Source organism: Diabrotica virgifera, chromosome 2 (genome assembly GCF_917563875.1).
Source record: "Diabrotica virgifera virgifera chromosome 2, PGI_DIABVI_V3a".
NCBI classification, from domain to species: domain Eukaryota; kingdom Metazoa; phylum Arthropoda; class Insecta; order Coleoptera; family Chrysomelidae; genus Diabrotica; species Diabrotica virgifera.
Window position 1 is genome coordinate 198,298,419 of NC_065444.1, and position 12,160 is coordinate 198,310,578.

At 34.5% G+C, this 12,160-nt stretch overlaps 1 protein-coding gene across 1 annotated transcript in view; it reads left to right on the forward strand.

Annotated features, from left to right (window-relative positions):
- The first annotated feature begins 1,885 nt into the window (after positions 1-1,885).
- The window catches only part of LOC114328102 (27 kDa hemolymph protein), a 129,188-nt gene continuing 118,913 nt past the window's right edge, over positions 1,886-12,160 (forward strand). Inside the window, exon 1 of the mRNA XM_028276875.2 lies at positions 1,886-2,081. Coding sequence (XP_028132676.2) covers positions 2,039-2,081 — 43 coding nt within the window. The 5' untranslated portion in view covers positions 1,886-2,038. The remainder of the gene's footprint in view (positions 2,082-12,160) is intronic.

The window sequence follows — 12,160 nt, forward strand, 5'->3', positions numbered from 1 at the left end:
TTATCTACTCTATGTCATATTATGTGTAAGTTTTTAGTTTGTGAAAAAAAGAAGGTTCAGAGAGAAGGTTCAAAAGAAGAAAAGTCATTATAGATAGCAGTGCGTGAAGTGTTTAAAGTGTGCGTGAAGTAACAATGTATTTTTTCTACGAGCGTGCCAAAATGTCTACTTTCGCGCACGCATTTTAGTTTAGAAAGTTTCACTTTTCCGCACGCGTGTTACTTTTCCGCACGCGTGTTACTTTTCCGCACGCGGATTTTACTTTTCCGCACGCGTGTTAATTTAGATATGTTAATATGGCCTTAAAGTAATTATAATACTTGCAATAAACTAATATTTAGATATTATTTACTAATTTATTTCAAATATATCTTATTGTCTTCCTGTTTTAATGTAAAACGCGACAATTCGATGAAATTAAATTATTTTGACATAATATTCCAAAGTCAAATCGGTAGACAATAACAGTCGTTTTGAATCATCGTCATGGAAACCAAGATCGTCGTCATGCTAACTAATTATATTGAAAGTTTGGTTTTGACAACCTTGTCAAAGAATTAATTTGTGTATGTATTTTCATATTAATTAAATTAATTGATTAAGATTTGGTAATTTTTTAAAGACTCTTAGAAAAAATATTGTTCCTAACTCTTGCAGAAAGTCTCTCTTCCGCACTCGACTGCTTGCCGAACTCCCGCTTCGCGTCGTTCGGCAAACTGCAGTCGCGTGCGGAAAAGAATGACTTTCTGCACTTGTTAGAAAAATAACTATTAAATGGGACTTACTTTTTCGCACTGTTTTTAAAACACTTTTATATAATCAAATATCCTTACCTTTCGCGTTGTCATGGTGATGACATAATGAGCAATAAATTACGACAAAAGTTTTGACAGTTTTGTGGTTTGAAAGAAGTTAGAATTTTTAAATGTCAAAGTTCTAAAAATTGTAGAATAGAAATGAATTCCAGTGACGAAGAGTCACAGTTTTTTATTTGTTTATGGTAGAGTAGATAAAATATTGTACGAAACTGTGCGTGAAGTACTTTTTGCGAACTTACGCGATGTATAGCACTCGCTCCGCTATCGCTCGTGCTCTAAATATCTCGTGCGTTCGCAAAAAGCATACTTCACGAACTGTTTCATAAATAACTATTAATGTGAATATATTATGCCATTTTTTAAGCATGCAAACGCGAAACAATGAGTAATTTAACTATGGAAATAAGGGTGAAAACCTATGACATACGAAGTCCAATTACTTATAATATTGTGTTTTCATTTGACCACACATTCATTGTTTCTTTGTATATTTGACAAAACCAAATTAAATTTCAACAGAGTAGCCGAGCAACATGCAAGATTTTCCACAGCAGTTCGACTTTATCGACTAATAGTGTTCAAATACCAGCATTATTTCGGCCCCATGGCTCGGCCATACGGCGATATTTTCATTAGATACAGCAATGTTGCCAGCAACATACCGAATACATAATGCCGGCAACATATTGCTTTAAAAACTAACCCGTCTAAATGTACCTTAACGGTCTATTGGTCAATGGATATAACTCAACAAAAATCAATTTTAGAGCAAAATTACACGAGACCTTTTTGCTCTGAATCTGAATGATACAAAGAATCTAAAAAAAAATGTCCCTAGTGAAAAAATTGTTTGTTTGAATTTGTTTTAAAAAAATTGTTTAAACAATTTTCCAACCACGGTACCTCCTGACACCCTGTGGATTTATTATAAAGGACCTCTTTTTGAGTAAGTTTGTGCAAAAAAACAAATTGGAATAATTTACCTAACGGGGGCGAGCATACAGATCGGACTAATAACTCGGATACGAACTCATGAACCTCATGAATGACTGCCGCCACTGCCGCCAGCTGCCACTGACAGCGACAGCGGACAGTGTTTTTTTAGTCTTTATCTTGCTGTCGAGGTGTAAGTACGTGTAGTTTTACAATTTTTGTTCAGGAGTGAGAAGTGGAACTTTTCTTTTAAATTTTTGCTGTTTAATTTAATACCTAGTATCAAAATGAATATTATTCAACGAGCTGTGATATTTTTCATCGTAATAGGTAAGTATTCTTTGTTTCTACGGGACTGTTAATTGTATTTAAATATTTTTATACTTTGACCCCCATGATCTTATCATATATTTTGAATTGTAATTGAATTATTTATTGATGTTCTTGAATGAATACATTAATTTAGATACGTAAAGAGTATCAGAAAGTTTGAGTACCTACCTACCTATTACAACAAGAAGTTTTTTTGCATTTTTTGTCCCATCATTAATATAAAGAATAAAAATTTTCTGGATGTATGAACATGGCATGAATATTATAAACAAAAGGTTTTTTACTTGTTATTGAATGCTACTTATAAAATACCGTGTTTATTATTGGATAAAACGAATTTTTGAATATACATATACTATATTTTTTTTAAACTGCCGATCACCATTGCGAAGATTTCTCGATCTTCTGCAACATGGAATAATTGTGCTGCATTTGATGTCACAGTGTGAGTTCATCCAGGACTGTTTGTAACCAAGAAACGTTTTAAGGATCAATTGTAGTGTAGTACCTATTCTAAACAATTCCCAGAGGCGGATTTGAAGATTTGCTGCCCCTGGGCTATCTACAATTTGCCGCCCTCCCCCCACCTTTTTTACCTTTTTACCAAAATTTACCGTCCCCTTGAATTATGTCGCCCTGGGGGCCCTGGGCTATAGCCCATTCAGCCCATATGTAAATCCAGCCCTGACAATTCCCCCTCACTATAGGTATGTCGCAGATAAGACGTTTTCCGGTGTTTAACAGTCTTTAGCAATTCGCTATATTTGTTGACCCCCTTTAGTACTTTTTCATTAGTGTTTCTTGCTATCCACGGTATTTTCAGCATCCATCTAAGAATTCATATTTCCACTGCTTCAATTCTGTTCATGCTTGATAATTTTAGTGTCCAAACTTCTACATCATACAAAAGATCAGACCAAATGTAGCGCTTAACCATTATTTTGTCCTAGTTCTAAACTGCGATGTCTTGGCTTTATCGCTTTGAATCTTCCTTTTCGGAAGAAGGGATTTTAGGACCTAGAGGAATTAAACTACCTCAATCTTGTTCATTCCTTTTTTTGTCTTCCTATCGGCTTCCATTGTAATATTTTCTTTGTTGTTTTTGTATCCTCTTACTTCTGGACATGTTCCAGCCATGACAGTCTTTGACTTTTCACAAAATCTTACAATATCGTACCCTTCATTCTTCATTCTTCATTTAATTCATTAATTTGGTCGCTTCTCCAGATTCTTCATGTGCCGTCCTCCTCTTGCACCGGGCCGTATATCTTTCCACTGGCGGATCCAGGGGGATGTCACGGGGGTCATGACCCCCCCATAATTGTAAACCCACGTATACTAGGGTTGGTAAGACTAAGCGACCTTGCCTCAGAGAAAGGTAATTAAATCACCCTCAAGACCCATGACCCCCCCCCCCCCCAAACAACATTTCTGGATCCGCCACTGTATCTTTCTCATTATCTTTCTTTCAAATATCTTGAATTGGGCTTCATCTTTTTTTTTTCGTTACCCAGGTTTCACTACCATGTCCGTAGATTCCTACTGGCATAATTAATGTTCTGTAGATAGTCATTTTGGTTCTTTTGACTAATAATTTCGATGTCATCAATTTTTATTAGCATGGTATGTACGATGCTCACTGGAAATACGTGCATTAATGTCGCTACTTACGGAATTCTTTGACGCGGAAGACGACCTGAAAACTATGAAAGTAGGATAATGGAGGACATAGGCGTAACCAGGGGGTAGTTTTGGAGGTTATAACCCCCCCTTTTGGATGTACTTTGAGCTCTATACGCTTAACACCATTATTATTCCATACCCCACAGAGACCTTCAAGTAGACGTAACCCCCCTTAGGACTTAGGATCATCCTGGTTACACCTCTGATGGAGGAGAAGGGTACAAGAGAAATCTAAATGGAAGGTCAGACGGGCAAAGACTCGTCCAGTTTTATGATGTCAAAAGAAGAGAAACAATCTTGGTCATTATCAGCAACGAACGTTGAAAGGTATCGACAAACAGTTATATTGGGTTTTTCGACCTTTCCGTCTGATTGTGGATAGAGAAGCGTAGTGCGAGTTTTCTTAATATCTATGATTTTCATTTTCTTGCCATAATCCTGATTCGAAATTTTGTCCTTAATCAGAATTTAACTCTAAACGAACTCCATGTCTGATACGACGTTTGTTACGAATGCTGTCAATCTAGGCGACCTTCTAACATCATTCTTTGGTTCTTTCCTTGCCTGGGATCGGCTTCTGCAATTATTATGCAAATGTCCATTCTTCTGCAATTAAAACATCTTCTATATTCATTTTGAGTTTTTTGTTGAAGATTTTGAAGTACCTATGCTTAAAACTTAGGATAAAATAGGTTATTGGTTATCTGCACCTGCAGTAGTGACTTCCATATTTTCTTGAAATATTATTTCTTTTAATTTTCGGGCGAGATCCAGAATTACTTTTTGCCGCTTTATACCCCAGGGCTGAGATTAGTGCTCCATAGCGTTCTGTGATGTTGTAATCGGACAGCTTATTGCATTTCAACATCATACAGCCCATCTATGAATTTCGTATTCCAATTTATTCCAGAAAACCTTTAGATGCCCGAGGGTACGCCAAATGCAATAATAATATTTTAATATCGACTTCGACTTCAAATTATTTCAAGTTTTCGTTATGTTTTGATAACTTTGGAAAACCTGCTTTCGACGCTGCTGACCATATTATATTGTCTCTAAAGGTTGAAAGAGAGAAGTAAAACTGGGTGCATCCTGGGTTGTAAGCCTGTTGCTGCCTGTTCTCGAAGCCACTACTAAGGAAGCTGCCATTTCTTTCTCAGTACAGCCATTTGCTCTAGCTGCAGCTTCAAATTGAAAATGATAAGTTTCCCATGCTGTTTTCTCATCAAATGTGGGTTGTTTTAAAATTGTGTTACTTTTAATTGTGCTTGGTAGATTTATGGAAGATGATGAGGTTGTTTGTTCAGATTGGACATTAGTTACTGAAACAATATTAGATACAGAAGCTTAAGTACCAATTTTTCTTTCTAAACTAGGTTTTAAATCGTTTGGCTGTTGTACTAAATCAGTTTTGATATCGTTTTTGTTCTTCTATGCCTATTCTACTATTAATTTGACTTACCTACCGCTAACTCAAAATTTTCGTGAATTTGAGATAAACTTTTTATGATTTCTACCTCTAGTTTTTTACGCCTCTCTTCTTTCTTCTCCTTTTCTTGTCTACGGTTTTCTTTATCGAAAACACCAATAATATTACAATAATTAGTTTAAACTGTATATATATCGCATATATCCGAATGACAAGAGTTTTAATACGTCTTCTTTTTCGTCAGTTGAATTTTTATATATGACATAAATCTTATGGTACTGTCGTATTCTTCTTCTTTGGGTGCCGTCTTCTTAGCGAAGGTTGGCGATTACTTCTGCAAAGCCTTATCTATTTTTGGCTTTTCTTATTAAACTTTGAAAGTCTAACCTTGTCCTTTCTTTGATGTTGCGCAGCCAGGTTATTTGTCGTCTACCCAGGGGCTAGATTCCGTGCACTGTAGATATCTACACGTCGCTTTCTATCGATGTCAATTGTCGTGAAAATATTTGAATTTTTAGCTTTAATTTAATTATTTTCTAGTTTGCTAGGTTATACTCTAATTGATGCTGAAGTGACACTAAGGGCCGGTTGTTCGAACGTTAATCAAAAATGATCATTATCAAATATTTAATTACTGTCACAACTGTCAATGTAAACTTTGATTTTGTTGCTGAAAACATAATTATTGAGTACAATTATGAAATTAGTTAATCAATTATGTTAATAATTGTAATGTTAATTAATTAACTAATCGCATAATTATAATCAATTATGTTTTCAGCAACCCAACCAAAGTTGACATTGACAGTTGTGGCCATAATTAAATATTTGATAGTGATCATTGTTGATTAGCGTTCGAACAACCGGCCCAAAACAAGAAAATATTTGAATTAAAACAAAAAATTCAAATATATTGACATTGATAGAAAGCGATCGGCGTTAGCGATTGTACACAGAATCCCATCGCGTCTTCCTTCTGTTTTCCCTTTTATAAAATGTTGAAGGAAGATATACCTGTTGTGTCTAAATATGTGTCCAAGATAAGATGTTTTACGTTTCTTGACTATTTCTGTCACTTCACGGAACTCATCTTTAGATTATTCATACTGTCGTATTAATAATTCAAATTCAAATTTTGCAAAAAAAAATGTAAATTAGTGTAAATATTTTTTGTGAAAATTCCAATGCCAAGGGATATGTCCAATCTAAATGGGTTATTACATACTGTATGTAACAACGATTACACCATGCGTTAATTTACGCTGTATTAACTTTTGTGTTTCAAATCATTGGTTCAGTTTCAAAGGTGCATTAAACACATTAATAAAAGACAAACAAGCAGCAACATGGGGTGAAAGTCCGCTCCAATTTCTGCTTTGCAAATAATAACTTCATGCTCCAAGTAACAGAATATGCAGTTTAAGGGAGTGTGCACTTCCTCCTAATTTGGTATGGTTATACAAGCGCTAAATTAGAGGAATACATAACTAACTGTATATGGGTGCACAGTGCACAATAGAAATATTTGTGTATGATTCACGTTGGTTGTGTTCTTATGCAAATATTCTTATTGCATATTACTAGAATGAAAATCGTAGAAGCTTGCAGTTACGTATGAGTTCAAATCATAATCCAACCAATTAGGATTTAGGGGAAGGGGGGGTATGATGGGGTAGCTAAGGAAAATAACAAAAATACAACATAATTACTACGTTTATTACTATTACTAATTGATGGCACGTTACATCATTAATCTAACTATGATTTGTTACAATCTTTGGAAAATCAACCTATCACATTTTTCAACAATTAGCCATTAATAAGAACATTATGAAAAACCATCTTGCCCCATACTATGGGGTATGATGGGGTAATGGAATTGGGGCATGATGGTGATACTAATTAATTCTCACAAAACAAACAAAAATGTGTATTTGCTCCAGATCTTCATTGTCCACCCTAGCACAAGCATTGTGAGCTCAACATCCACAGATCTGGCAGCCTACCCAGGGTTCTGACGATGTCACTTTATCTATGGCTGTTTTCATAGCATCTCTCGACCACTCTCCTCTTTTTGTTTTTTTCTTGTAAGTACGTACCATGGTATTATCTAAAATAATAATCCAATGTTATTTATTAGGAAATTTAAATTAACCCAGACTTACCACCAATGTCCCATCATACCCCGCACCCAATACCCCATCTTGCCTCAAAAGGTAACTTTGAACAAAAAAAAATCACTAATTAAATGTTTAACGTATTCACACAAACAATATGCCATTATCAAAATAAGAATACTAGTAAACAACGATAAAAAAGACATTAATGAGGTGATCATAATTACCTTAAAATAACGATGGTTGTCCTTGCACAAAATTAGATCAACGGATCGCTAAAACAGTTTTCCGTTTGTAAACAAAAAACGCGTGCACTCTCATTCACGTTTTCTCTTGCAGGGACCGTTAGTCGAATGACTCTTCCTATTGAGTTACTGCATGCTATTCACCAACGTGTAGTTTCTTGTTTGTGTGCGGTACCCCGTCTTACCTCGAGACCCCGTCATGCCCCCCATTCCCCTACATCCAAGGGCGCCCATATAAAAATTTTTAGGGGGGGGCCAAACGTGAAGATGTTGCACATTACATTTTGTATATTTCGGATGACAATATATACAGTAGACGCTCTCTATAACGAACACGGATATAACGAGGTTTCGCTTATAACGAGGTACATTAGGTGTCCCATGAAATTCCTATTGAACTATAACGCTCTATAACGAGGCATATTTGGTTATAACAAGGAAAATTTAAATCGAAGAATACTTGTTTTTACCTGTTTTAGCGTTGTAATGGTCATAAATAAATAAATGCCCTAACTACCTGTACATAGAAATGCCCAACATGTGTCTTATTATCGAGGCCAGTGCCGTAATAAACTCGGCCACCTGTAATAAACATCTGCCTGTTTATCGACCGATATTGAATACTACAGGAAATTTACAATTTACGGCGGCGAAGTCTCATATTGTTCACTGTTCAGGTTGACCATCGACATCTAATAAACTACGTAAGAGGCATCAAAACATTTCAATATTATTATTGTTTGATATAACGAGATCCGCTTATAACGAGATAATTAATCCACCATTTCAGTTCTCGTTATAGAGGGAGTCTACTGTAGTTTAAACCACCTAAAAAACCTAGTTTGAACCCTGTTGTGAGAAATTATTCATACATTTACACACGAGACCAAGTTTTTAAATGGAAATGTCATGGGTACCTCAAAAGTTGCACCTCTCTTTAAAACCCGTTTGAAAAGAATACAATGCTTGCAAAGCCTTCCCTTCAACTTTGGCGAGCAGACTAACCATGAGTATGTGTCGAACCAAGTTTTTACTTTAAAATCTTAAAAAGGAGCCCCCTTTATTTTTGCAGATTTAGAATCCTTATGAAAAATAAGGCACACATATTCCAAATATTTTTAGAATCGTTGATAGATGGCGCAAATAAATCGCATTTTCCGAATATAGCGCCATCCGTCAACAATTCTAAAAAAGTTCGAATAAATATTGTTACTTATTTTTTGAGGAGGAAACTCAATCTGCAAGAAAAAACGGGGGTTCCTATTTAAGATTTTAAAGTTAACTCTCACCCCACCTCCAGAGTGTGGAATGAAAAATCCTGTTTGGTGTCATTCTATAGATTTTTGAAAAATATTAAACACGTGTTTTTTAGTTTTTATTTGGAAGTATATTTCTCGAGATATTAGACCGTTTCTATAATTTTGCTATGGTATCACGATATACGGTTTTTTCCGATTATACGCTCTGAGCTTCGCTGGTGTCGCTCCTAGCGGTTACTAATTCAACTTTCACCGGTAATTTTTAAATTTATTATTTAATTGTTATTGCTTAATATTTACAACGCTAAAAAGTAATTAAATTGTAATAGATTTTTTTAAGATTTTGCTAATCATTTTGACGTTCTATTGATGAAATATTAATTTCTTACTTCGGATACTTTCACAATTATCATGTAGATGGCGCCAAGATTAATTTATAATTACATATTACAGAACATTAAGAAACGCAAATTCAGTATTTAAAATGTAAGTATATTTAAGGTAAAAATATATACCACAGCTTTGATCAACTAATATTTTTTATAATTAATGTTTTTAATTTTAATTTTAAATTAATCACTTTGACATTTATGTCAAATTTCCGGTAAACGTTTACAGACTTGTCACTACTGGCGCTCACGAATTTATAAATATCCCCTCTACGTACGAGCTCACAGCGTATAGCGCTATGTATCCACAATTCGCAAAATGGCTCGAATAAAATTTGCTTATTTTTACAAGGAAAATCCAAATCTGCAACAAAAATTAGGGGTTCCATTTAAGATTTTAAAGTTACCCTCCGCTCCACACCCAGGGGTTGAAGTGGTGGACTTGTTTAGTGTCATCGCATAGATTTTTGAAAATTATTGAACACGTATTTTTCAGTTTTTCGATCCGATGTTCATTTCGCGAATTATTCGACCTTTCCGCTACTTTTGGGACACCCTGTATATAACACTCATTCATCATGAAAGATCACCTGTTTTTCATTTAAATAAAATTGTTCTGTTCATCATAATGCACACTTTAAAAATAATCTACTTACTAAAAAAATACTTATGCAAACTAAAATTTGACTATGTTCAATAAATTTAAAAAATTATTTTTCAGTATGAATTTATTTCGAAATATAAAATATAATTACTTTATACCAGTTCTCAAAGATTATCGGTCAGAGATCGGATTTCTTGCTGATATGGTTTTTTTGCAGTATTATAAATGATTCATTTAATTGATAATTTTGGGTGTCGATTACAGTGTATATATGTTTCCCACGCCTCTAATCTCTTTCAATGTTTTCGTTAATAGCATACCGTGATTTTGGGAAATGTGTATTATGCACATTCTATATAGACCACTGTCGCAGACACAAAGATTTTGTTAAACTATTAATAACTACCCAATATGTGAATTTTTTTTTATTAATAAATATGTTGTTTCCAATTTATCTTTCAAAATTATCCAATAATTTTTTGACAAAAATACGTTTATGTAATATAAATTTAATTTTTGTTCTTTCCCGAAAAGCTAGGGGGGGGGCACGGCCCCCCCCCTGCCCGTGTGTATGGGCGCCTATGCCTACATCGGACTAATAATTAGCCTTGCCTGTATCCAGCCGACGGACGCCGGGTCTGGAACCGCTCTGAGCGAGCATATCTGAGTGTTTAGTATATGTATCTCCTTTTTTTTACCATTGTAGCGCATTATTAGAGATTTATTTATTTACTTTTTAGTCATTGGAGACATCGAAAATAAGGCATTATAAGTAGGTCCTACACTGAATATATGACGCTATGATATGCAAAGTGGCGTAAGCCATAAATGCAACAAATGGGAAAACAGTTTCGAAATTTAGATAGGTATTTTCAAATTGGAGGTTTACTGTTTGTTAGAGGTTATAATGTAATTTTTTGCAGAAAAATATGGAATTCGAATTCTGGTACATTTTTTTACTTAAATTAAACTAAAGACTTAAAGGTCCAAAGTTAAAGAAAAAAATTGTTGACAAATAAAAATATATTAGCTGACATGAAACTTAAACCATAGAGAGATAAGTTCAACCCAATAAACCCACCTCCTCAAGATACTTTCCACTGTTTCGATTTGTAATGAATTCAATAACCACTAAACAACACCATAGTATAGGTACATAAATGAGCACTACTACGCGTCTTCTTCTTAAGCCGCGTCTTAACTGGTAAAAATTTGTGACGAACCAGCTGTTTGTCTCAAATATCTGCGTGCTCGAAGAAAATTGTGCTAATATGGACGTGTTCGCACACATTCCATCGGTTGTCGGTTTTTGAGTGAAGTTGAAAGGATTTGCGTCGCATACGGTTTGCAGTGTGGACTTCTTTTTTGGTACAGGGTGTATTTTTAAGGTACTCCATACAACCTGAGCAGACGCGCACAACGAACGATAAACAGATTTTTGATGGTAGAGCAGTTAAATTTGAGACGCAAATTCTTGCAAGGAACCATTAGTTCAATACCGACGTTTAAATTTACCGGACGCATAGAATAGAATAGAATAGAAATATGCTTTATTGTCATGAAAAATTGTACAATTTTATCGACAAAGCTTATAAAAAGTCAAAAAAACAAAACAATAACAATTCAATTTACTAAAATTACATAAATCGTCAATATATTTACAATAATAACAATAATAATGAAGTTAAACAGAAGTAATCAATTGCAAAATTTAAGTAAATTGCAAATGCATAGTCTACCTAGTAATTAATAAGTTTAAAAGTTAAGCTGCTGCATATGACACCCAAATATAAACAAAAAAATGATAATAAAAATACTACTTGTGCAAAGGGTACTGTAATTTCTTAGTTATTGATTAAGAAAATGTTCTAATGAATAATATGGTCTTTCAGATAGGTAGGCTTTTGTCAGTTTACGGAATTTGGGGAAAGATGCTGCAGATTTAAGTTGTAGAGGGAGATGATTGTAAAGTTTTTTTGCGGAATATAATATAGATTTCTTTACTAACTCAGAGGACGGGGTCGGCATATAGACGTCAAACGTAGAATTTCTCGTGAAGTAGTCATGATTAGGTCTTGGTGGAAAGACATGTAGATGTTTACGAATTAAGCAAACAGTTTCTAAAATATACAAAGATGGAAGGGTTAAAATTCTGTGATCTTTGAAGTAACTTCTGCAATGTGTTGTTCTTCTGAGGCCAAACAGATATCTAATTGCTCTTTTTTGTAATTTGAAAATAACATCGAATTGGGCAGCTGTACCAGAACCCCAAAAAGGAAGACCATAACGAAGATGTGACTCGAACAAAGAAAAATATGTTATTTTGGAAGATGCTAAATTGAGTTCATTC